Source organism: Canis lupus, chromosome 4 (genome assembly GCF_011100685.1).
Source record: "Canis lupus familiaris isolate Mischka breed German Shepherd chromosome 4, alternate assembly UU_Cfam_GSD_1.0, whole genome shotgun sequence".
NCBI lineage: Eukaryota > Metazoa > Chordata > Mammalia > Carnivora > Canidae > Canis > Canis lupus.
The window spans coordinates 42,516,943-42,543,462 of NC_049225.1; the positions used below are offsets into that span (position 1 = coordinate 42,516,943).

At 47.2% G+C, this 26,520-nt stretch overlaps 1 protein-coding gene and 1 long non-coding RNA gene across 3 annotated transcripts in view; one reads left to right on the forward strand and one right to left on the reverse strand.

Moving 5' to 3' along the window:
• Positions 1-26,520, forward strand: part of LCP2 (lymphocyte cytosolic protein 2) — a 44,972-nt gene that overhangs the window by 14,418 nt on the left and 4,034 nt on the right. The window contains exons 4-19 of the mRNA XM_038534783.1: positions 4,283-4,348; positions 4,780-4,811; positions 5,425-5,462; positions 8,760-8,955; positions 11,102-11,199; positions 12,935-13,001; positions 13,106-13,189; positions 15,839-15,864; positions 15,981-16,000; positions 16,080-16,187; positions 17,958-17,988; positions 20,204-20,216; positions 20,870-20,999; positions 22,395-22,444; positions 25,594-25,688; positions 26,284-26,361. Coding sequence (XP_038390711.1) covers positions 4,283-4,348; positions 4,780-4,811; positions 5,425-5,462; positions 8,760-8,955; positions 11,102-11,199; positions 12,935-13,001; positions 13,106-13,189; positions 15,839-15,864; positions 15,981-16,000; positions 16,080-16,187; positions 17,958-17,988; positions 20,204-20,216; positions 20,870-20,999; positions 22,395-22,444; positions 25,594-25,688; positions 26,284-26,361 — 1,132 coding nt within the window. The remainder of the gene's footprint in view (positions 1-4,282; positions 4,349-4,779; positions 4,812-5,424; positions 5,463-8,759; positions 8,956-11,101; positions 11,200-12,934; positions 13,002-13,105; positions 13,190-15,838; positions 15,865-15,980; positions 16,001-16,079; positions 16,188-17,957; positions 17,989-20,203; positions 20,217-20,869; positions 21,000-22,394; positions 22,445-25,593; positions 25,689-26,283; positions 26,362-26,520) is intronic.
• On the reverse strand, positions 1,230-4,607 carry LOC111095547. Of its 2 annotated transcripts, none has more exons than XR_005358206.1 (4): positions 4,265-4,607; positions 3,083-3,169; positions 2,408-2,711; positions 1,230-1,721 (listed from the first exon to the last, which is right to left on the reverse strand). It is a non-coding gene; the product is annotated as an uncharacterized LOC111095547 (long non-coding RNA). The 2 variants fall into 2 exon arrangements; XR_005358207.1 differs by lacking the exon at positions 4,265-4,607 and adding an exon at positions 3,777-4,210.

Sequence of the window (26,520 nt, forward strand, 5' to 3'; positions counted from 1 at the left end):
TAGAGGACATTATGCTAAGTGAAATAAGTCAGAGAAAGACAAATGCCACATGATTTTTTACTCATATGTGGAATTTAAGAAACAAAACTGGTAAGCATAGGGGAAGGGAAGGAAAAATGAAATAAGATGAAAACAGAGAGAGAGAGACAAACCATAAGAGACTCTCAATCAGAGGAAACAAATTGAGGGCTACTGGAGGAGGGTGTGGGGTCACTGGGCCTGGGCATTGAGGAGGGCATGTGATGTCATGAGCACTGGGTGTTGTATGTAACTGACGAATCACTGATGTCTACCTCTGAAACTGGTAATACACTGTATGTGAACTTGAATTTCAATAAAATCTAAAACAATAAAAAAATTAAAAATAAAGAAGGATGAAACGCAGAGCAAGAGCCAGAGGCAGTGTGACAATGTGTGCTGGGTGCGGGTGGAAGGACTGAGATGGGGACAGAGGACTGGCGGGCAGTGAGGCCGACTGGGAGCTGGAGGGGTGTGCTGCAGGAGAGCACAGGGCCGACTTCACCTGAACCTTCTGGGTGTGGGAAGGTGGGGTCCTGGGAGGGAGCAGCGTGCCCTCTGAAATCCAAGTCCAGGGAATAAGGCTCCCACCGAGGGATGCCGGGAGAGGGAGAGAAGGAAAGCTGTCTAAAGCTCTTACTGAGAGCTCTGGTGAGAAATGTGTGTACACTGTAACACGAACACATGCGACAACGTGGGCACCAGAGAGATGCCTCCTGAGTGACCTATTCTTTCGCTGTGCTAAGGGCTCTGGTACGTCCTCTCCTGCTTCCTTCTGCCCTGGCCATCCCTTCTCTCTCCCTTCCCTCCTTTCTGCTGGTCTTTCTTTGTATGCTTTCTTTCTTACTTCTCTGTGACCAGCAAAGTTGATTTCAAAACCCAGAGTGGACCTCTACTTGCTCTTGGTAAAGCACAAGAGACCGATGAAAAGGAGGCCGTGTCCTCCTCCCGCATCTCCTCCCCTCCTCCCCCATCTCCTCCTCCCCATCATCTCCTCTTTCATCTTCTCCTCCTCCCCATCTTCTCTCCCTCCTCTTCCCCATCTAGTCCTCCCTCCTCCCCCTCCTCCTCCTACCCCAACTATCCCCCCACCTCCCCCTCTTCTCCCCCTCCATCTTTTCCTCCTCCCCCATCTCCACACCCTCTTGCCCCCTCCTCCTCTCCTTATCCTCCTCCTTCCTCCTTCAAATTAAAAAAAAAAAATTCCAAGAATAGCAAGAAAAAAGATTGATTTCGTAAAATTTACAGACTATAGGAATCACCAGGAAATTGGTTGGTGTCACTGCTCCCAGGCCTCACTCAGCCCTGTAGGTTCTGACAGGTGAAGTCTACAGTGAGCCTGGTAATCTGTTTGTAACAGGTGTACCCAGTGTAATTCCAAAGTCAGGCTGGTCAGGGATTCCCTCACCAGGGCTAACTCTCTTACTTTGCTGGTGAAGAATTTGAGCCTCGGGAGGACAAGTGCCTTGCTGGAGGTCATGCAGCAGGCAAGGCTTATGGGGCAGGATGCTGCAGTCAGACTCAGGACAAGGACCCACAGTCTGTGCCTCCTAACATCACCAGGAAAGTCCTGCGGCTGAGAAATCAAAGCCTGGCTGCCGTCACGTAGCAAGCAAGGGATGCAACCACCCTTGGAACCATCTTGCTGCAATGGCCTGACTTCCTGTCAGAGGTTCAGCCCCAATTTGGAGGCCAGCTTATCCCTAAAACAAGACAACGCAGAGAGAATTATGTCTACATGCTGCCCAGTCCCGGTGCTGAGTGAGGCCTGGGGTTTGCGGGGAGGAGGAGGAATGAGTCACCTCCGGCCGCTCACTGTCACTTGGTTCCCTGCGGGTGTGAGAGTGGGGGACTTTGAAGGTTCGCACACAGAGGCGGCAACCAGCTCTTTGCCCGGCCCACGGGCCCTGCCACCTGCCACCGGCCCACTCCCCCTCAGCAGTGGTCACAGCTGGCTCAGAAGGTGTTCTCAGAGGCCTGCTGAGACACGGGGGCCCCGGGAGCCCCTGTTTGGCTGGCCTGGTGGGCCCGCTCTGCATTCTGTTGCCTCGTTGCTGCTCTTCTGTCAGGGCCTGCGGTTTGACATTTCCTTCCTTCGCCAGTTAGAGCCCCGAAGGCCTCCAGCCTGGCTGCTAAAGATACTGGTGAGAAGAGACACGCAGAGAGCGGGAGGTCCTTCGGGATCAAAGCGGCGTGAGCCGGTCAGAGAGCCAGGCTCTTTGGGAGGGGCACCTTGAGGGGCGCCCGGCCCCACCTTCCTCAGCTCCTTGCTGCCGGGTCATCTGGGTGCCCAGCCTGCTGGTTTTCAATTGCAGCTGCGCCCTACCCGGGCGTCCCTGTCCTGCGCCCAGCCCCACCCCCATTGCCTGTAAATATAGACAACACTTACCTAGAATTTCACTTCCCTAAACGTTCAGCGTTTGTCTGTCTTTCCACGGGCATGTTAAGCTCCTTGAGATCCGGGACCTTTGCTTTGTTCCTCGAGGCTCCTGAGCTCTCAGCAGAGTTCCTGGCGCTTTGAGGGCCCTTCCCGCATACTGTTGGGTGGAGCATGCCTGCTGGGAGGGCTGCTGCGGCCACCACTGCTGCCGGATGTGGCCGGGATGCCCACGCCAGCGGGGTTCCTTTGGTGCCTCTGGAGGATGTCAGGGGCAGGGAGGAGAGGGACTCCCAACAGCTTCTCAAAATGATTGCTTAAAGGAAACAAAAGATGTGTGTCACAAGCGCTCCGGTGGCGGTGTGCTCAAGAGGTCACCGCAAAGTCCCCACTCCCTCTTTAAAGCATCTCCTCCCCGGGTGTGAAATCCTAGCAGCGACATTACAATGGAGGACGAAGACTTGCCCTCTTTACTGCTCGGTTCCCTGAAGTCCCCAGGGTGTTTATAAAATGTATCCTGTCGTTTGATTGACGGAGAAGGGCTCAGAGCAGCAGTTCCCTGAGACCATGGCGAAGTGGGGGGCGGGGGGTGGGAGCCTGGGGGAGTGATGAGGGAAGCAGGAAGTAGTGGATGCAAAGGGCCACCTTTGCTAACTTAGCAATTCTGTTTGAGGCCAGACTTGCTACCTTGAGATGGTCACTCAGCTGCAGGAATGTTGATCGTGGCTCATTCTCAGATGGGCCACAGGCTCAATTGCATCGGCTCCTGGGGAGCTTGAGGCATAGAGGAAATTAACACGAGGCTATGTTAGGTTGGAAATCGGGGAGTCTGGCTTCAGGGGCGGGTGTGTTTTGTGGGGAGGGAGGGCTTCATCACTAAACTGCTCTGTGAACCTCTGTGGCCTCATCTATAAAATGACCTTGGGTTAGATCATCTTTGAGGCTCCTCCTAGCTGCCTCCAAATCTCTAGGGAATACTGAGCCTGTTTACTAACGAGGGTTTCCTTGGTCTCAGCAGTGGGTGCTAAGGGAGGCTGGAATCTCCTGTCCCGGAGACTTGAGAGACCCCGTGGACTGGACTCTTACTGCTGGATGTGCCTGAGCTGCAGTTCTGTTTGTGAAGGCCCTCCCTGTTGTGGGGTTTGAGGATTTGCTAGCTCACAGCACTCGAGGACTAAGAGCATCTCCAAGGGTCCTGGCCAAGGTTGGCCTCAGGACGTGGGTGAACCAGGGAGTCTCCCACTCTGCCGGGTGTGCCCTGATTGGGAATGCTTCTCCAGAGTTTATAAAAAATCCATGTCACCGAGGAGGAGGCACGGGGGCGGGGGAGGGGGGGAACAGGAGGGAGATGAAAGGAGATACAGGCCAAAGAACAGCTCACCCCAGAGCTCCCGTCAAGCTCTGCAATGAGCAGCTGATTCCTCCAGGTTTCAGAGGTGGTCTGAGGGTTCCTGGAAGCCTGACATCACCACAGGGATGTTAAACCAAGAGTCAGGGGACCTGAGCCCCAAGAGCAGTAAGACAATAAAATACACAGTGGCTGTATCAAGGTTGTAAGGCTACAGAATTTCTGAGAAGGGGAGCCAGGTGAGAGCTCGCAGGTCTTCACAGAGGGTCTGTGAGCTTCACTGAGGAGGCTGAGCCAGGACAGAGGGCCTGCTGGGCAGAAGCAGGGGACCGGAGAGGGGATGAAGGCAGCAACTGCTCGGGGGAAGTGAGGAGCAGACGCCCAGTGGAGAGGACTGGCTGGAGGCCAGTCAAGGAGGCTGGCCAAGGTTGGCCTGGATGTCCGATGTTACGCAGATCAGGGAATTCCAGGACTGATGGGAGAGTTGGACTGGGAGAGAGATGATGGTTTTGTCACCTTACCTGTCCTTTATCTTGTAGGATTCTCAGTAAGTTAAGTCAAGAAATCAACAAGAATGAAGAGAGAAGGAGCATTTTCACACGCAAGTGAGTAGGGAATCCAAGAGCCCAGTGACACTGTAATAAGACCCAGAGAATTTTCAAATCCAAGCCGAGAGGCCCAGGACTGCTTTTGCCTCGATTTTCGACCTACAGCACTCCTTCAGGCCCAGGGTCCTGAAGCTGGTGCCAAGGAGGGAATTGGGAGCTCCTTTTCTTTGCCCTTCATCCTGCTTGTTGGCCTATGACTTCAGGGGAACTTCCCCCAAAGACACAGGCAGTCATGAGCTCCCAGTTACACCACCAATGTGACTCTGATAGGTTCTAGAATTTGGGGGCAGCTTGGCTCAGGTTGCTGAGCAGTCCTGGGAGGTGAGACAACCCCCTGTGGGGGGCTCCTCCCGCAGGATGGGATTGAGGAAAGAGGGAGGTACTCCTAAGCCAGTATACCACTAATGCAATGCTGTTTGCCTTTGCAGACCCCAAGTCCCACGGTTTCCTGAAGAGACAGGTAAAGGTGTCAGGGGTTGAGAGTGATTGCTTTAGGAGGTGACAGGCAATTCGGTTCTTCTGTCTGCCTGATTCCTGGGATTCCTGGGGTATTGTGCAGATGACCTTATTCATTTGTCTGTCAGATAGTTCTCTCCCAGAAAGAGGTTCGGGTCCAAGGTGAGAGCAGGAGAAATGGTATCATGCTGGACACCTGCTTTATGCCCCCTGCTCAGCTGGGAGCCTCTATAGATCTGAAATGACGAACTCTGTGGGGAATCCTGGGAGGACCCAGGCTTTGACTGAGCAGCTGAGTCAAGCCAGTGTCCCTCCATCTGGATCTTTAAAGCTTTAAAGAAGCTTTAGGGGTAGGTCCCCAGTGTCTGTGTATTTTAAAGCCCTCTTGGGTGACTGTTCTGTGGGGAAAGGTTGAGATCCACTGCTGCCTCCTGGTAGAATGAGCTGCTCAGGTGGAAATTCTAGAGCTGATACTAAAGCAACCCTCAGATATGAGGAAGGTAGGATGAGGGCCTAGGATGGGCAGTGGCGTGAGAGCACATCAGATGGGATACTGCTTTGACTTTCCCTCTAGAGGCTTCTTTTGGTACTGATAATGGTGTTGTCTTCTTCCACAGAAAGCCATGAAGAAGACAATGGGGGCTGGTCATCCTTTGTGAGTATGGTGTGGGCTCTTCTTCTACCCTTACAGCAGTTTGCAGAGCACCTTGGTAATGAGGAACTAGCATGATGCCAAAAGGAGCAAGGCCTCTAACAAGATGCCAGTATAACCCCTCACGGTGCCATGAAATATGTTCTCTAAATGTCAGATAGTAAATATTTCCAGTTTTGCCATCCATTCCAGCCTCCAGCTCTTCTACTCACCTCTGCTTTTATAGCACAAAAGCAACCATAGATGATAGCTGAAAATTGCGCTTGGCAGTATGCCAATAAACCTTTGTTTACAAAAACAGGTGGTGGGCTGGACTTGGCCCATGGGCTGTAGTTTGCAGATCACACCATTATTCACTATTATCACCCCCACAGCAGGGCCTTCCCAAACTCCCTCCCTAGATGGTACACACGAAAGTAGCTTAAAAGAGCTTATCTTTTTTTTTTAAGATTTTATTTATTTATTTTTAATTTTTATTTATTTATGGTAGTCACAGAGAGAGAGAGAGAGAGAGAGAGAGAGGCAGAGACATAGGCAGAGGGAGAAGCAGGCTCCATGCACCGGGAGCCTGACGTGGGATTCGATTCTGGGTCTCCAGGATCGCGCCCTGGGCCAAAGGCAGGCGCCAAACCTGCTGCGCCACCCAGGGATCCCAAGATTTTATTTATTTATTCATGAGAGACACAGAGAGAGAGACAGAGGCAGAGACACAGGCAGAGGGAGAAGCAGGCTCCATGCAGGAAGTCCTAAGTGGGATTCGATCCCGCGTCTCCAAGATCACCCCCTGGACCAAAAGCAGCGTAAACCGCTGAGCTACCCAGAGATCCCCAAAAGAGCTTGTCTTATAGATCTAAGTTCCCACTGCTGACACAGAGGGAGAGAGATTTCAGAATCGACTATTCACCCTAAAAGACCTCAGGGACGGTCTAGTCCAATTGGGTTTTATGTTTGAGGTGGTCACAGTGAGCCCTTTGAGAGTCTGATGGACTTTGGATATCCTCTTCCCAGAAGACTGTGTTCAGGGTTACTGTGCATGAAGCTGGACTCTGGCTAGGTGCTCAATTATGGCTCACAGCCCAGTGTGTTCATTTTACAGATGAAGCAGCTGAGCCCTGGGGAGAATGGGACCTACAAAGAGCCACACAGCTAGTTAGGGGCAAGCCTGGGACCCAGGTGGGGGTCCTGGGTCCTCAGTCTAGTGGTCCTTCTGGTGAGCAGCTGCCTCAGTGCCTTTAGGAAACAGGGAGAACATCCCTTGTCCTATTGAGATTCTGGCAAAAGGAAGCAATGCATTTGAAAAATGCTAGCTATGTCTGTGCTTTCTATAAAAAGACAAAGGAATTGGACAGATTTGTTTTGTGCAAAAGGGAAAATAGACCAGAGGTTCCCCCACACTGTGTACAGTTTTGCACAGAAGCTGCATCTTTGCCACTGTTGGCCACGTGGCTTCTTCGGTGTGGGAGCCCAGCCTGAGGTTGGTGTCCTTCCCTCTCTCGATGAACAAACTGAACACAGGCTTCCCATTAGCCACTGCCTCAAACGCTCATGGATTTCACTGCATGTCCAGCCCTGCACAGGGCGCTAGATGGGCTGGGGTGGAGATAAGGAATCCAACCCTGTGAGCATTTTATAGCATGGATATCGCATCAACACAGCAGAACGTGATTAGAAACAAATAGATGCATGCAAATTTAGGAGCCAAATCATTGGGGAAACCCACTGTTCTAGAAGTGGAGAGGAAAGGTCTGCTGTTGAGGAAGGTGTTCAGGGTAAAGGCTGGTAGAAAGCAGGAGCAACAGGGCTGGGGTGTGTAGGCTGAGACCATCTAGGGATTCCTCTCTTTTGTCAATGGCAGCCCCCTCCCTGGAGAGGGGTGGAGGCCACTGTTCTCAAGACCCCTGACTCAGGGGCTCCCTCCCCTGCTCTCAAGTTATAGGAACACAGAAGACACAATGAAGTCTTTCTCAGAGTTCAGGAAGACACTCAACCTCACTTTGCCTTCCAATATTAAAAAATATATATATTCCTCAAATCCAGCATGAACACAGGAATGTTTCAATTGAACAACTTAGTCTTTCTTAAGTCATCTAGCAAAGCTATGAGGGTTTCTAGGCTATTGGTACACAACTTTGCTCATCAAGATGCAACCCCCGTTGCTTCTTTTCATACTGCTGTTGACTGTAGAGAACTGCCCCGGGCCCATTTATTACCCACCTGACTTTGGCATCAGAAGGATAAGGCACTTGCCACACAGTGGCCGATGGTGCCACCCTTGCTTGGGAAATCATTATTATGACTGACCCCTTTCATAAGCTGCCTCAAAGGCAATCACTCAATCCCCAGGGTGCGCTTTCCCTGAGGCCCATAGAGAAGCACACGTAAAATACGACACAAAATTTAAAATTTAGAAAAAGAGTCCTTTCTAAAAGAAAGCAGCTTTAGGGAGATCCCTGGGTGGCTCAGGGGTTTAGTGCCTGCCTTTAGCCCAGGGCGTGATCCTGGAGGCCGGGGATCAAGTCCACACCGGGCTCCCTGCATGGAGCCTGCTTCTCCTTCTGCCTGTGTCTCTGCCTCTCTCTCTCTCTCTCTCTCTCTCTCAATCTCTCTCTCTGTGTGTGTGTCTCTTATGAATAAATAAAATCTTTAGAAAAAAAAGAAAGCAGCTTTAAACTCAGTGTCAGATGTGACGAATAATAAGCTGTTGTTTCTATACACTCAGCCCTCAGCCCACAGAATCGCACAGCCCTGACTCTCCCCTCTCAGACACAATTTCATCTGCCTTCTAATTAATAGGCTTTGGTTATCTGGTTTCCCCATTAGCATGGCCTTCAACACTGCATGAAGTTATGATGAGAAGAATGTTTTGAGCTCAGGCATACTAAGAACAGAACTGACAATGAACTAGTGGCATCCCAGATGCTCCAGGCACTTAGTTTCTCTCTTCGTGATTCCTGGAATAAAAAAACACATTTACTCACAACAGCGCTGGTTCTCCTCACCCCTCTATTCCAGTGTCCTGCTCATTTCGTGTGCTTTTCTCTCTTGTGCAAAAAGGGGTAGAGGAAAATGCCTTGTGGTCTAAAGGATTGGATGGAGGGCCCACTCCACAACTCGCTGGCCCTGTGATAATGCATTCCCCAACCTCAGTGTCCTCATAAATAAAATGGGAGTGATGGTCCCGGTGCTGCTGCCCCCCACACCAGCACTGTTGGGAGGTTTGGCAGAGAGAAAATCGATGCAGGCACACGGGTACCACAGAAAGCTCTACAAACCGGTCTGTCTCCGTCACTGTGTTGGCAGGAGGATGACTATGAGAGCCCCACCGACGATCAGGACGGGGAGGACAATGATGACTACGAGTCCCCCAACGAGGAGGAAGAGGCACCCGTGGAAGACGATGCAGATTACGAGCCGCCACCCTCCAATGATGAGGAGGCCCTACAGAGCTCCATCCTGCCTGCCAAGCCCTTCCCCAACTCCAACTCCACCTACATCGGTAAGGCCCTGCAGCCCACGCGCCAGCACTGCTGCCCCGCTGCCCCTCACGGGCCTGTGCCCACGCAGCGCAGAGCTTCCTTGCGGCCATGCGACTTTGGACAGGTGCTCCCTCTCTCTGGGCCTCAGTTTCCTCATCTACGAAATAGGATAATAAAAATATAGACCACAGACGTTTGCTGGGAGGATGATAAATATTGCAGACAAATCATTGCCTGTGGTGGCTGACACTGACACTGAACTACCACGTAAGGTATTCGGCAGTAATAATAACTCATTTCATGTATTACTTAGGTACTCAAGAGTACCTTCCCATTTCTCCCCATCTTTCCACCAACTCATAGTTATGTGGGACTTCTTCTACCCACAAACGGCCACAATCAACATAACAATACTGAGGGGGTGTGACCGTAACTTCAAAATAATTTTTTATACGTTATTTAAGATTTTTACTGTCAATCTGTTCTTATCAGCCTGTGTCTCCTTCATTCATTCATTTATCCATTCAACAAAAATGACTGGTCTATTGTGAGCCAGGCATCATTCTAAATGCCAAAATTTGAAATCCTCAGGAAAGAAGATGTAGCCCTTGCCTCATAGGTCACACTGTAGGAGTGGTGGTGAAAGAAAACAGGCTCATGCACACTTGCACAGCAGAGTATCAGAGAGTCAGCTAGAAAGTTGACAATCTATACCATAAGCAAATGGACACTATCCATCTTTCATGCTGTAGAACACTTTTGCCATGTTAAAGCCCTTTCACACTTTGTCAACATTTTGTTTTGTGTTTTTAAGCACAGTCTATGATATGGGGAGCAAGGATGATGCCGGTTTCATATACAGGGAAATGGAGGTCCAGAGAAGAAATGATTAAATGATTAAATCAAGTGCCTTATATGTGCCAGTTATGGAGACACAGAGTGAAGACAGTCCTCACCCCAAGACTTCATAGTCTAGTGGGTGAGGTAACATCAAATGCACACAGCACAAATGCCTTAATTAAACCATGATATGTACTTAGGAAGACAAATGCGGGTGAGAAGGCTGGGACATATGCCTAGTCCAGGCTGCTTCACTTAAGATATGAGCTTCAAGTTGCAGTTCCACAGATGAGTGGGAGTTGGCTGTGGAATTGGGGTAGATATGGAAAGTGAGGGTGGGTATTTTCAACGGTAGGAACAGTTGTGCAAAGGCTCTGGCTCTCAGGAGGACAGCATGTCAGAAGAGCTGAGAGCTGGCCAGTGCGGGTAGAGTGGCATCAGATTAGACCAGGCTTGCCCAGGTTCTGAGCCCCACTCCCTGTGGAAGAGCAGTACCTCTCCAAAGCTGGGATTGGGTCAGGCAACAGAGGCATGCTGGGCACAGAATGTGAGAAGCTCTCAGTCACTATCCTGGCCTGGTCTCTACCCCATCAAAGAGAAGGGACATCGCTAGCCTATCCACCTGGCCTTGGGATACTTCAGTGGTTCAGAATACTGAGTTTCTTCCAAAGCAAGTCCAAGTAACCAGCTAAGAATGTGTGGTTCCAGGGCCCCGGGCTGGCTCTGTCATGGAGACTGCGACTTCTGATCTCAGGGTTGTCAATTTGAGCCCCATGTTGGGAGTACAGATTAAAAATAAAATCTTAACAACAACAAAAAAAATCTGGGATTCCGTAAGGGGAGTTGGTGACCAGCCCCTCCCTTTAAGGGAAGAGAGGAGCAAAAGGAGGAAGTGGGAAGGGGAGGTCAGCCCCAGAGCATTTGTGAGGGGAAGGAAGGGGACCCAGGACAGAAGGCACGAGAGCAGACCTAACCCTGCGGGGTCACCTGGGTGTGCGTGTGAGAGTGTCTGAGACCCGGGCGGGCAGGCCTTGGGCTGGTGGGGAGTTGGCGGGGAGCTGGGGGGGCTGGTGGGGGGCTGGCGGGGGGTGGCGGGGGGCTGGGGGAGCTGGCAGGGGGCTGGCGGGGGGGCTGGGGGGGCTGATGGGGAGCTGGCGGGGGGCTGGGGGGGCTGATGGGGGCTGGTGGGGGGCTGCGGGGGGCTGCGGGGGCTGCGGGATGGGGCGCCCCCGACCTCCCCGCGGCGCAGAGGTGCTCGCAGCCCCCGGCCGTGGTGGGGCATGTCTGCTTTCATTTCACTGCCCTCCTGCCCTTGCCCTTCCGCAGACCGGCCCCCGACCAGCAAAGTCCCGCAGCAGCCGCCCGTGCCCCCGCAGCGGCCGATGCCCGGGCTCCCTCCTCCGCCCGCGGCCCGGAGTCACGCGGTAGGCCCCCTCGCCCTCCTCCCCGGGGCTGGGTGCGCTCTGATCCCTCCTCTGCCAGAGACCAGACGGTAGGGACCTCACCCGGCGCCGACCAGTGAGCGGAGATTACAGGACAGGCTGCGAGCGTGCAACCCGGCACCGGCAGTGGGGCCTGGGGGGTGAGACCCTACTGGTTCTTGTCCACATCGTAGTGCATGTCATCATCGGCATTTTCTTTTTACCCAAAACAAAAATTTTTAAAGAGTGTATTTATTTACTCATGAGAGAGAGAGAGAGACAGAGGCAGAGGGAGAAGCAGGCTCCACACAGGGAGGAGCCCCGTGTGGCACTTGATCCCGGGACCCCAGGATCACGCCCTGAGCCAAAAGCAGGTGCTAAACCGCTGAGCCACCCAGGCATCCCTTACCCAAAACAATTTAAGCCGCTTCAATAATGAGGTTGTGCTATTATCTCCCTCCCCTTTGAAATTAATCAAAGCTTTGAAATAAACGGGTAAGTAAATGGTCCCTATGGCCATGGCCTGGAGCGCGGGGTCACTTTCTCTCACCTGCAAGACGTGTGCCACCTGCCGGCCAGAGGCGGAAATGCCGCGGGCAGGTGGCTTGAGCCCCCAAGGCTCACAATGCAGTGAACCTAGAGGAGAGAGAGGCGGAGAACCCCCTTTCCTCTTTCTTCAAGCTTACAGTCTCAGGCCCTGTGGGTCCAATTAAGTACTCAGAGAGACCCCCAGAAGTTCAGGCTAATGTGCCAATAGCTGGAAACGTGTTCTCTTCGTGAGGGGTCTGAGAGATTTAAGGGTGGTAGGCAAATGCCAGTGTCCAGGCCTAGAGGGAGAGAGAGAATGTGTTTTCCCCAAATCTCAAAATGCAGACCACCCCACAGTTGGGACCTTTCATCTAAGCATGCGTGGCTTCCTCCTGCTTGTGCAGTTTTCTTGCAAAGAGGGGGGAGACTCATGGAGATGAATTGATGTACAAAAACATTCTGCTTTGAAATCTGAAGGCTTCCACCTGCCACTACTGGGATGCAGAATTCACTCATTCAGTCAACAGACAGTTATTAGCTGCTACTGTGTGCTAAGCAGTGTTCTAGCTGCTGGGAATAGAGCACAAACAAGACAAATAAGGTCCTTGCTTTTATGAAGTTTCAATTTTGGTTAGGGAGAGGCAGATACTGAACAAGTAAACAAATATATACACAAGACAATTTGAATAGTAATGTGTGATCAGGGAGACAGAAAACCCAGTAACTTGATGATGGGTGGGAAGGCAACATTGAGCTGGACAGAATGGGCCAGTTGTGGCAGGAGGTGGGGAAAGGACATTCTAGGCAGAGAAAAACACAAGTACAGAGATGAGAAAGAGGCCATGGCATGAGCTTGAGATTTTGCAGGAACTGTAAGATGACATTTAGAGTGGGCGCCCAGTGGACCCTGGAGAGAGGAATCTAAGAAGGACTTGTAAAGATGGATACACAGCGAGTTCTTATTGTATTCCCTATGAGAGGGGCCATTCAAGGCAAGCTTGGCAAGGGAGTGACATGCTCACTCCACTGCCATGCAGATAATACCTTGGATGAAAGAGTGTGGGATGGGGAGCTCAGGTAAGAGGTTACTGTCCAAGAGAGAAATGATGAGGAAAGTGAACAGTCAGGCTATTAGCGGCAATAAGGCCACTAGGACTTGTGGCTATATTCCAGTGAGATGCTACTTAACATATGGATCTTTTTTAAACAGCCACTCCCCCCGCCCCAGCCAAACCACGAAGAGCCTAGCAGAAGTAGAAACCATAAAACAGCAAAGCGTAAGTACAGGGGCTGCCCTCCATCGCCCACCAGCGTACCTGTTCCTTTGGCGCCAAACAACTGCTCTCTTCTTAAAATTGACTTCTGTCTTTTCCCCTTCCAGTCCCTGCTCCTTCCATAGACAGAAGCACGAAACCTCCCCTCGATCGTTCCTTGGCCCCATTTGACAGAGAGCCCTTCACACTAGGTTAGTATTACTCTATTTGATGCCAAGTAATCATGGCCAATATGTATGGGGTGCTCACAGCATGGTTTTCACGTGCACCACCCCGATCATAATGGTACTGTGATGTGGGACTATTAGAATCACCCTCATTTCACAGATGAGGCAACCAAGGCACAAAGAGATAACTTTCCCAGATCACTCAGCAACCCAGTGATGGGGGTAGAGCTCCTGCTGTTAGCCCTGTGCTGGGCCTGCTTCTTCACGGGTTCCAGGTGCACACGTATCTCATTGTCCTCCTGAAGGATGGTGCAGTAGGCATCACAGTGTGGCGGGGGGGGGGGGGGGGGCGTCGCGCAGGCAGAGACAGGAGGCATGGAAGAGTGTTGTCAGCTACCTTGGCTGCTACTTAGCAGCTTACTGACCACAGGGACCATATGTGTTCAGAGATGTCTCCTTACTTGTAAGGTGACTAGAAGAAGAAAATGCTTGATAAAACTCCAAGGTGCTATTAAAATGTCAAGGTCCTTTATTGTTGCACATGTGCTATTGACCAAACTGTTTGTATCCTACAGTCCTTTTCCTCCAAAATTGGCCCAGAGTGTTGTTGGAGTATGGCTACCTCTATGTAAAGCTACTTTTGATTCAATTCTAAAATTTTCTGAGCACCCACTATGCGGCAAATAAATACTTTATCTACCAAAAATAACTTACCCATATTATCCTCACACCAACCCAATGAAAGGGGGTGTATTGTTACCCCCATTTTGCAGATAATGAAACTGAGGTTCAGAGAGGTTGGCTAACTTTCTCATATTTGCATAACTCGGTGTAGGATTTGAATCCATGACTGACTTCACAGCCAGTGCTCTTTTCCACTACATCATGGGACAATCAGAGACCTTGGATTTTCCTTGCTATGGGGTAGGGAGTTTGGGAAAAGGAGCTGTGAGCCTTGAAAGTTAAGGAGCCTCAAATCCTGGCCACACCCAACCTTCCTGACCTGCACTTCGAGCAAGGCAGTTAGGCTTTTGTGGCCTCAGATTCCTCTCTGTGTGCAACGAATTTCAGTTCTTAAGGCTGCTGCTTGGGGCTGTTTTCTACTGTACCACAGCTCTGATGACTCATGCAAAGCTCTGTCGGCTGGCTGTTTGAGCTCAGACTGGTCTGCTGCAGAGAGCTGTTCAAATTATGTCAAAATGAAGCCAGAGAGATTAAGTTCAGACCCCAGGTCTGCTTCCTACCAGAAGTCAAAGCATCCAGGAAAGTGGAATACTGGTATGAAATCCTTGAGAGTCACCTCCTGCACAAAAGTTTCCTTTTGATAGATTCTTTTATAAAAAAAACTTTTTAAAGCCTTTCTTGACAATACGTACTCTTGATTACTTCTTTGTTCATGATGTTTTGAGAGTACTAGCCTCTTATGATGCTCGGACTCTTAACAGAGACCATGCCCAGAGACTATGCACAAATCAGGAAGATTTTTTAAAAAAGAAAATCTACATAAGCCTAAGAATATAAATCTAAGTTTTCTTAGTAACCCTGTAAGGTAGGGTTCCATCTTAGGCTGAAGTTTTATGAGTAATAAACTTTTCTTATACCATGTCTCCCACTGGGCAGTGAGCTTTTCACGGTAGGATCAGATTCTTAGGACCTGTCACAGGCCTGGGTGTATATCATGTTGTGAAAATCATATCATCATTCACCTTGGGGTGTTAACTGCACAGAGGTATGAGAAGGAAGGAAAGGAAGAGGAAACATCTGGCCCCCATGGATCATGTACTTGACCCTGCATATAAATTGTTACCTGATCCTTACAACAAACCTATGCACTTTTAACCTATAAACTTCACTTTACAGGGGAGGAAATTGAGACTCAAAGACCTTAGATAATTTGCTCAAGGCATACAGGATTTGCTTATAGACCTAGTTGAATACAGTTAAGTGGTACTTCTTCCTGCACTGAAACCATAGGGCATATCTACTCAAAGGGACTCCAGACAGAGTGAAAAATAAGTTGCTTTGAATGACTTTGCAGTGCAGAGTTCTCAGGTACACCTCGCATTTCTTTAGGGAGCCTTCATGTCATCTGTTCTAAGAAAAAAGTAAAAGGAAGAAAGAAATAAAACCCAACAAAAGTTAAGGCGGTATGACTGGCACCCCATCAGGAGTATCTCCTGAAATGCTCTCCCCCCACATCGAACATTTTCCCGGACAGGAAGTGTAATACTTTATGTAATGTCCAATGTACCACGAGCCTGAAGGAAAATTAACCCCTCCGGGCAAATGGGTTTATTTCAGATACAGGAATAAACTTAGGCTACCCACAGAACTTCTTAGTCCGTGAAAGACGCATGAAATCCCAAGTAGACATTAATCCTTCTTATCATCAGTTACATAAAATCAAATGTGGAAAAAAAGCATAGACTCTGGAATACTGTTTGTATGTACACAACTCTGTGTGGCCTCGGGCAAGTCACATAGTTTCTCGGAGCCTGTAAAATTAGGTGCTCTAGGTGGGCATCTTCCACATCCGAAGTCTGTGATTCTCCAGAGCTTACAAGATCAGCCCCCTCACAGGGCTCGGGCTCAAGGTTTCATTAAGGGATGAATGGATACCTCCTGCTTAGCTGATAAAGTATTCACGGCCTGCCTGCTGTTTGTCCTTTACAGGAAAGAAGCCCCCGTTTCCTGACAAGGTAAGCTGTTTCCCTGGTTTGTTATGTCTGTCGTTATTTTTGTTTTATTTTGTGTCTTTTCTTTGTTCTTTGAAAAGTGCTGAGGACACTCACATCTCTTCTCCCCTGTCTTACAGCCCTCAGCCCCAGCGGGAAGGTAAGGTGCCCTGTTGCATCTGTGTGAGGGTGCAGGGATATATGCTGTATCTCACTCCTCCTTTCTCTCAACCCTGCAGGCCTCTCGGGGAGCATTTACCCAAGATGCAAAAGCCTCCTTTACCACCAGCCACAGAAAGGCATGACCGGGGTAGCCCCCTGCCAGGGAAGAAGCCACCTGTGCCCAGGTAACTGGCTTCTGTTGTGTGGGTTTGTCATTCAGAGCAGTGACGGCAACAACCTGCCCAGCAGTAGCCCACAAGGAACTACAGATCCCGGCTGCTCCCGGGGAGCAGCGGTTGGTGTTGCGGCTGTGGCTGGAGGAATTCTGGCTTCTCAAGTTGGATGCCAAATCCCGGGTCCTTTTGAAGATGATAGTGATGTAGCAAAGAAAGGAGTGGAGAGGGCAGCCCGGGGGCGGGGGGTGCTCAGCGGTTTAGCACCACCTTCGGCCCAGGGCATGATTCTGGAGGCCAGGGATCGAGTCCCAGAGTCCCACGTTGGGCTCCCTGCGTGGAGCCTGTCTCTCTCTCTCTTTACTCCCTGTGTCGCTCATGAATAAATAAATTTTAAAAATCTTAAAAAAAAAAAAAAAGAAAGAAAGGAGTAGGGAGATGCTTCATTGGGAGGATGGGAATGGCTGCCGTCTGTGGAGAAGGCATCCTCAACCAGTGTTTTCCTTTCATCTCAGTACGTGGGAACGGTACCTGCCGCATCATTTTTCAAGTCAGGTAACAGAGAGGAAATAATTGGGGGAGGTTTTTAGGGCAGTGTAAGTGTCTTCCTCACCGTCCAGCCACATTTTATAATGCAGAGTTCTGAAGTCCAATATTTCTAAAGTTACTGTAAGGTTTTTTGGGGCCTATTGCACCAAATGGCATAAATGTATCTGAGGTCCGTTTCCACCTTACTGCATACTAAGGACACAGCCAAGGCTTCTGTTTTTCTCGTCCGTGCAATGGGGCCTCCTAGCTCTGGCTGTCGTGTGGCTGGTGTGAGGATTAAACCAGGGCCATGGCTAGAGGGCACTGAGAAGACCTCAGGAATCAAGTTAATATTTTAATGGATTTTTTTTTAAATTTTTTATTTATTTATGATAGTCACACAGAGAGAGAGAGAGGCAGAGACACAGGCAGAGGGAGGAGCGGGCTCCATGCACCCGGAGCCCGATGTGGGATTCGATCCCGGGTCTCCAGGATCGCGCCCTGGGCCAAAGGCAGGCGCTAAACCGCTGCGCCACCCAGGGATCCCTTTAATGGATGTTTTAATGGATGTTTGAATCTTTTAAAAAACCAAAATGAATGTAAAAAATATATGATGAACAAAATACCAAAAGTGTAAGTGAACACCTGATGGGAGGCTGACACGTGAAGCGTCTGACAGAGGCGGTGGCGCTCAGTATATTCCTTCTCTCATCCCCCTGACCCGGGAGAGCGTGACGTCAGCCCAGACACACGGCTGCCTGCCCCAGCTCAAAGGCAGCTGTCACCAAATCTGTGTGACTAGCTCACGCATCTGGGAAGAGTCCCAGAGCAGTAGCATTTTCTGTCTTCTTTTCACCCAGAGGGTGAGCCCTGAGATGGCTGTTTTAAGACATCAGCAAAGGAGAATATTACCTAACATGTTTTCATTTGCTTGGAGAAACATCTACTCGGTGAAATTTAATAGCTACTAAAGAGTTAGTTTGCTGACTAAACCTTTTTTTAAATATATGTGATTATTTGCTGTGGTAGCTAAAAGAATAAAGGTTTGCCTAGCTCAGCTCACAGTGGTGACAGAACTTTGAGTCCCCAAACTTTCCCTCCGCTCCTGCTCCCCTGCTTTTCTGCTGGGGGCGGGAGTTTCTTCCCATTTTATCACGGCTCAGTGGGTTTGATTTCTCATTAAGTCGAACACTGAGGCTGGCTTGCTGGAACTCCTCATGCTCAGTTCTTTTTCTCTGCCCTAATTCGTTTCAGGCATGGATGGGGACCAGAGAGAAGAGAGAATGTAAGTACAAAAACCCTTTTGGTAAATGCCCGGCACAGGGCAAACCAGCGCAAGCTCTGTGGAGCTTGGGGTCGCTCCTTTCTCAGACTTCACTAAGACCTGGCACAGGGAGCAAAGCCTGCACACAGTAGGCCCTTAAGCTGGTGCCTGTTGGGGCCTCTATTATTTTCTCCTGCCCCCGGTGTTGCATTGCTTAGCTCTGGTCCCTCTGAGAAGTCCCGGAGTGGTGGGGTTAATCACAGCCCCATGTACCAGGTGCTAATTCACAATGTAAAGTAACCATAGTTGGAGGGAAGGATGAAAGGAGGGATACCCAAGAGTCTGGGTCTCACAGCTAAGTTTACGAGGCCTTTGTTTTCCCTTTTAATAAGTCCACAACCTGAATAACAGAGGGAATAGCAATTACTGGATGCCTGCTATGTGCATGTTCCAAGCTAGGGAATGTTTGGATGATAAGCTGTTTACCTGGGAAACAGCAATGGAAGTTTTATGTCCAGTTTTAGCAATGAAAATCTTGAAGTTCCAGAAACCCCATCAGGTGCAGGCAAACTGGACTGAGATAGTTGGTCACCCCAACTTTACACATGTTTTGCATTTAATGACCTTATGAAGAATCATTGTTTGTTTTACTAAGAGGAATTCAAAGTTCAGAGGGGTAAGATACTTATCACAAGTTGTGCAGCTAGTAATTAGCCAGGATTGGAATCCAGGTCTGTCTGATTTCCTGGAGACTCTAAGCCCTCTGGAGGTGATCACACCCCTATCACTATTCAAAGGCTCAGCCCACAAGTGCCTGCTATCTTGTAGCTCTGTGCTAGATGCTATGATGGTTCAGATAAAGTGCTAAGATATGAAAGATGAGCAGACCCACATCCAACATGCTCAACAGCATGTGATCATGAAACAAGCTCTAGCGATGGAGGGAAGAAAGTAATTGATGGGGCTTGAGGACCCAGGGGTGATTTCTTAGACTTGAGATTTATGATATCATTGAATGATGGGGAGAGCACAGAATAGAGTCTTCCTAGGAAAAGCCCAGATGTATTACAGCCTCAGGAATATCCCGAGCAAAGGCACGTGGGTGACATTGCCCGTTGACCCTAAGGATATAGCAAGGACAGCAGCTTGGCTGTAAAGCCGTAGGGACAAAGAGGAGACAAGGTTGAAAGTGAGGGTAACATTATATTCTTGAGGTTCTCAGTCTCTGGAAGGGTTGACGGTCATGTCGTGAGAATCTGAGAGTTGTAGAAAGAAACATGACATGGTTGTAATGGTGCTGAAGAGGTATTTCATTGTGGCCATTTACTGAGCTCATGTGTACTTATTCATGGAGCCCTCTGCTGGGACTCCCAGTTGGCCAACTGGGATGAATGATTCTGGCTATGATTCTTCTTATCTTATCTCAATGGATAGGACTAATGACAGCTAACTTTTCCTGAGCACTCCACATACAGCAGACACATGTGATAACCAACTTACTCCTTGCAGCAACACTTTGAATAAGGTGGTCTTTCTTCACCAGTGTGCTGGCCTAACAAAACAAGTCCAAGTGGTCTATTTTGGCCTGCTTGTCAATGGCAAAATTGTTTCGCCTCTTGAAATGTCATTTCTCATCTGAGGAGTACAGCAAATAGCTAGCTCCTCCTTTGCCTGTTTCATGGATTGCCTGAAGATAAATGCTGAGCAACGTAGACACCTTGTAAACCACGTTATACATAAGTAAGATGGAGTTGCTTTTACGGGGCGTGGCCAAAAGAAGGCTGAGACAAATTAGGGATCGAATCCATTTCTATAACCCTTGGCAAGTTAGGACTCCTTCCTGAGCACCATGTTTCCATTTGTAAAATGAGGATGTTAAATTTTTAAAGGGTTGTTAGGAGAATTGGATGAGACATTGTGTATAAATCTTTAGGGCACATAGTAGATACTGCCATTATTATTGTGTCTTTAGGCCCTTTTGGGCACCTCAGAACCTATTTTATGTAATGTATACAAGGAAAGTCTCAGATCGGAGTGTCCTTAGATGATTGTTTGTATTAAGAAATGATGAACTACTTAGCAAGCTCTACTCTTCTCCACAATATATTTATAATGGAGACACACAACCGCTAAAGAAAGAAACAGACATTTATATGATTGAAAAATGCAGTTCTTCTTTTAGGAATTGTGTTTTGATGATAGGCTAATAGCTTTTTTTTTTTCTTACCCTTACCAGGATGAAGATGATGGTATGTTTGGAAAAGCTTTCTTACAACTTATAGCCCATTCCTTCATTTTTCTGCTCAGACATCACATGGAATTATTTAGTACAGAAGCTCCATAGAATCAACTATAATTGTTAAATTAGTATTAAGTAGACATATATCAGTTGGTATATTGCATTAGTTATCTGGGTTACCAAAGAGAACTGTTATGTTCATAAATAATAGTGCAAGTAACTTAATAGTACAACAAATTAAAAATTGCATATGTAGTTTGATAGAAAAAATGTGATATTTATGCCTTCTAATACAGGAAAGGATCACTAGCTGTAGATAAATGAGGCAGCATAAAATTTGGCTCACATAAAACAAAACTTGTGAATCATTTCTGAAATTCATATGGTTTCCAACTGATAATTTTCTGCCAAGATAGCATTTCGAAAATGAAAAAATAAAATGAATGTATATCATAGAGAATGATACAGAATGGCAGCATTGTAATGCATTCTAAGGTGGCAAAGCATCTAGAAATACCTTTGAGGTGGAGTTCTATCCTACCACTTTGTAATTACGTTTGATCTTTTGACTAGCTGCTTCTAACTTACTGGGAAACAGTTCTGGAATGTTCCTGTGACACTTGGATACTAACAATCTGTTTTATTTTTCCTTTTTGCCCACAGTGCATCAAAGACCATTGCCTCAGCCCACAATGCCCTCCATGAGCTCCAACACTTTCCCTTCCAGATCCACCAAGCCATCACCCAAGCACACCCTCCCATCACCTCACATGCCTGGAGCATTCTCTGAAAGGTATGTGGTAACATCATTCAGTGCTAACTTAACATCACACCCAGGTCCATTGGTAAGACCTAATGTTGAGTGGTTTGGGGAAGAGAGGAATGAGCCAGTGGTAGTCGGGTCAGAACATTTTGGGTCTTCAGAAACAAAATCAAGCTGAGCATAAAGAACTACACATGTTCATCCACTGCTATTCTTGAAGTCTCTGTGCTTGGAGTTGGAGGGGTACAGAACTGACTGTTCCATGGTCACCCAGGCAGAATGGACCCTTGGGCAGTAATGGGGAATGTTTTCACTTTGTGAATTGAAACAAACTCTCAAGAAACCCAGTTAATTTAAGTACTTGGAGCTCATCCAGATCTTGGATGGGAGGACCTAGCAGATGCTATGAGGTCACTGCACAGGCTCTGTCCCTAGTAGGCCTGCTTTTGCAACAGCAACGGTGTTTCTCAGGGCCCGTGATGAGGCTGTCTGGAGGCAGAGGCAGGAACAGGAGAAAGACACAGGCCATTTCTCCCTCCACAAGCCCAGGAGCTACTACCTGATGTCCTCAAGGCCCCCAGCTCATTCTCTTCTGTGCAAAAGGAGAGGCTCAGACCCACCTTCAGTATGGAAGAAAACCACCAGCACCACCTCACTACCCCTGCTAGATATCTAGAAGGACTCTCTAACTGTTTTCATTGCCCCTGGGTGCCTCTTGCTCTGATTCTCTGCTCTTTGTTCTCACTCTTCTCTGTTTCTCTTCTCCCATTCTCTCATCCTGCTCCAACCCTCACTGGGCCCAGCTCTGTCCTTCTTCTTGCTGAATACCACCCAGCAAGCACCACTGCTGAACAGAGCAGACTGACAGGTTTGGTGTAGGGGGCAGAGGAATGGCTGCTCAGCATGGAGCAGGAAGCATTTCAGGGCCCCCACAGCTGCCTCCTCCCACACCTGTCCCTGAAGATGCTGTTTCTGTCTGCTGCAGTTCCACCTGACCCTCTCTGGTTTTTTCACCCAGCCACCTACCCTTGTGGACCATCGGACCCCAGGATTCACTATTCCCAAACGACATGCCCATTTATATGTGTTCCTAACCAAAAGTGAAGTCCTCTCCTCAGAGACATCTGCCATTCTCCAAATTCAAAGGCCTTAAAGGCCTTATTCTTAAAAATAACCTTCAAATACCCTTCTCAGGTTTTCACGGTTTTGGCTTGCAAAGTCTATTAGCATTTGGGGTAGGCCACCTTGGGGCAGTGGTGAGGCGTGCCCCATCAGCCCTCCTCTTTGCTCAGCAGCCATGGCTTCAGGGAGGGGTGTTAGTAGACACAAATGAAGTGGCATTCCAGTGGGTTTCCCTGACCCAGCTTCCCCATCAGCCTCTTCAGCTCAACCCAACTTACATCTGTTCTTTCTGTGTCTCTGCAGTAACAGTGGTTTCCCACAGAGTGCCTCCCTGCCGCCATACTTCTCTCAAGGTTTGTACTCTGGGCTCTAGTGACTTTCTCCAGGTAACATGCTTCAATGACCGGATTCCCAATTGTCACAAAGCCTTTTGGCAAAGGTTTGGTTATTTCCTAAAAGCCAGAAAATATGTTTTCTTATTCAATACTTAATTCAGTTTCTGCCATGTGCCAAGGACTGATGGAATGCTGGGATGCTACATAAGACACACACACACACACACACCCCTCTGACCTCAGAAAGGTGGCTTTGGCATTAATTATCCCATATAGAGCTTTTCCTCCCTGCTATTTTTATATGGTGCTCAGGAAAGTGCTTGACTTTCTCTGTAGTTTTAGGTTTCTATGATGAATCCATCCTTGAGTTGCAGGTTGAGGAACATGTTTAAAATACAGATTAAGAGAACCCAACCCTCCAAGATTCTGATTCAGTAAGTCTGGATGAGGACCTGCATTTTTAATAATACCTTCTCTGGGCATGCATGATAAATATTGCTGAGAGTGCTCTCAAACTTTAATATGAATACAGATCACCTGGAAATTGTGTTAAAATGCAAATTCTAATTCAGTGGGTCTGGGGTAGGATGTGAGAGTCTGCATTTCTGGCAAGTTCTCATGTGATGCTGATCCTGCTGGTCCACGGACCACTTTGAGTAGCAGCAAAGGCCTACAAGGTAAGACTAGACTGTGTTTATCTTTTAGCCTTAGAGACTTGCCAGTGATTGGCACATGGTAGGCACTTTTTTTAATGTTTATTGAATGACTGAGTGTTGAATGACTGTGGAAAGTTACCCAACTCTAGTAAATAGATTTTTCTCATGCCAGGAAACTGGTCTTAGTGATGCCAGATTTTTTTGTTTTTTGTTTTTTTTCAGGAAAAAAATGGAAATATGGCTTTTAATATAAAGTGCCTGATTTTTAAATGTTTACTTAAAGTTTTTTAAAATGCTATAAGGAACAAAACAACTATTTTGGTCATAGTACACATGCAAGAATACCAGTGTGTATTATAAATAGAAAAGTATGTTAGGACTTCAATTATGACTCAAGAGTCAAGATTTTTTTTTTGAGCACATCCATTACATTTAGTTGAATATATTGTCCCATAGATGTGCAAGACCCTATTGCTGATACCAATAAAATCCATTATGTCTTCAATGTTTCCTAAGCATTTGAGGGTATAGTGCTTTCCACAGTTGCCCCTACACCCCTCAATTTTCCACAGTGTCCACAACTCACTGTGTTTTGTGAATTCACATTGTGTTATTTGCCTGGCTTCTACAGGCATCTAGGCTTCCAATACTTCACTTATAGCAGTGTCTCCCAAAGTAAGTTCCACAGACCCACAATTTTATGAGTTGGTAGCAGAGATTATTGATATAAATAGTTGGTTAATTTTGGTGGGGAATACTTACCTTAATCAAAATTGATCTTTTTTCCCCTAAGATAGGCAGGACACCTGGTCCTCAGTCTTCTCCTTTGGCTGCTCCCATATTAGGAAGATAAAAGCTGCTCTGTAGGTTATCCAAAAAGTCCACCCCAGCTACCCTGAAGATCTCAATAATAAGGGTGGTGTGTGACTGCAGTAAAAAGTAGTCTATTGCCTGTTGCAAATGTGACTTCATGGTGCTGGCCTGCAGGTGCAGAAGCAGAAAGAGAATAATCCAACTCCAAAGTAGCCATGCAATATAGGCCTTGTTTCTACTTCAGTTAACTGTAGGGTTAGGTTTCTTTCATTGAAGAAACAGTATAAAACTGCCTGGCATGTTGGACTGCAAAGGTAGGGATAGGAAAAATCTTCTTAGGCCTTGGGAGTCTTAAGAAGGAAGATCAACAGTTCAGGCAGTCTGATCTGCTTATTTAGAAGCAGGGAATGCCATGGTGAAGACTCCTGCTAGCATGGCTCAGAAGACCTCAGCCTTTCCCAGGTTATTCTCCTGGCTCAGTGGCCTGGGCAGGCAGTGTGACACTTCTAGCATATTGTAGATGGAGGAACAATCCTGCTGCAGAACCACCTGCAATACTTGCTAAATGCAGATTGGGTGATTTGAATTTCATCCTCCCCCTTACTCCCCCCCACCCTCTGCCCCCAGGGTTCTTGTTTATGTAGAATATTGTTTGGGAATCACTGGTTCAAGTCCTGACCCTGCCACTAAGATCCCATGATTGGTGTGATTTGTTCAGGCTCTCTGAGCCACTGCTTCCTCATACTCAAAAGAAGAGAATAAACATCTTGTGGTGTTGCTGTGAGGATTAAAGGTAGGATATAGGGGTGCCTTTTCACTCAAGGCCTGGGCAGAGTAGTGCTGAATAAATATTTGTTGAATAAATGAACGGATAACACATGAATAATTCAAAGAACATGCGGCTCACAGAATTTTTCAGTTCTTAATAGCTGTTCTGGCATATAGAAAACAGCCTTGGCGATTACAATTCCACACAATCAAACCTTTGCTGAGATCGGGAAACACATCCTCAGAAAGTTTCAGGGAACTATAAAGACAATAAGGTGTTAGGGAAGCTGAGACACAAATGCTGGGTAATTTACAGATACCTCACAGACTTCCTGATTGATTAGGTAGTTGGCAGCGTCTTCTGTGAGGGTTGAAGATTTCTACCTCTTTAGAACATTCAGTTAGGAAGAGTGGGTAGCAAACTCTGATTCCTGAAGCTAACAATATTTTCCAGGTAATTTCATCTTGTCTTGGGTGACTTACATTTCTTATTGTGTCAACAAATGAGGATATAATTGTCTTTATTTACTACACTGTCACAATATCAGTGGTTGGGAATCCATTCTGGGTGTGCTGGAGTCTGTGAAAAATCAGTCCCCTGAATTTTCTTTTTGGTGGTCACATTAAAACTACTGTGACTTTTTCATTAATGGACTAATTATTTTATATTATGTACCATGCATATTTAAGAAATCACTCAAATTCGTGGAACTGTTCTCAGAATTTCACTGACATGGTTATAGAATGATGCCTGAACAGTCAACAGCCCTTGTGGTTTTGAACAGGTGAAAATTATTTTTGAAGCTATGGCTTCTTAAAATGTTAATTGCTGGGAACAATTGCAAGGGCATTTTAGGGGAGAAATGTGTGATGACAGAAATGAAGAATAGCTTACAGCAAGTTAACTTTCAAAATACTATATTTTTGAAGGCCTTGGCAACAGACCCCCTCCTAGAGCTGAAGGAAGAAACTTTTCCTTGCCAGTTCCAAACAAACCTCGATCACTGTCTCCAGGGGAAGAAGAGGTAATAAAGCATATGTTTTTATTTTCTTTTTTTTCCCAGAAAATAACAATCTCCCATTTGATACTCTTTTGTATTCTTATCATTTTAAATTACTTTTAATTTTTTTTAGTAAAAAAAATTAAAGGGGAGGATCCAGATGAAAAATATGTTCTTTTTCCTTAATGTTTTTCCAGTAGCAAATATGTGTTTTGTTTTTAACAATGAGAAAAATAATCCTATTTTTCATTTGTTTTCTAGCTCATGACCTTGAATAAGCCACTTAACTGCTCACTAGCCCAGATTTTTCATTAAGTATATCATACTAAACTGAAGAAATTATTATACCCGTATCTTCCCTGATTAAAACTTCTATTATATATGGAATGCTTATTCACAACTACCTTTGCAACCAGTGTCATGATAAAAAGTATTTCATGCAAAATATCCTCTATTTAACCCCACCTAAGTGATTCTATATTCAAATTAAGAAAACAAACATTTCAGAGCTCATGGAATTGAGGTGGTGATTTATGAAAATGATTACTTGGAGACTTTTCTTTTCACTTACATATGTAACCGCAAAATTTATTCAGTTTTTAAAAATTTACATTTTCAGAATTCATTAAATGAAGAGTGGTACGTTTCTTATATTACCCGACCAGAGGCAGAAGCTGCTCTTAGAAAGATAAACCAGGTACTGTGCTAAAGTTTATTTTTAAGTAGTTATAAATATTGATGGAAGGAGAAAAAGGGAACTGGCTTTTATTGAGGACCACTTATGGGCTAGGAATTCTGCTAGGTGATATTCATGCTGTTATACTAGGGGGACCCATTAGTGACAGCTTTATACCTA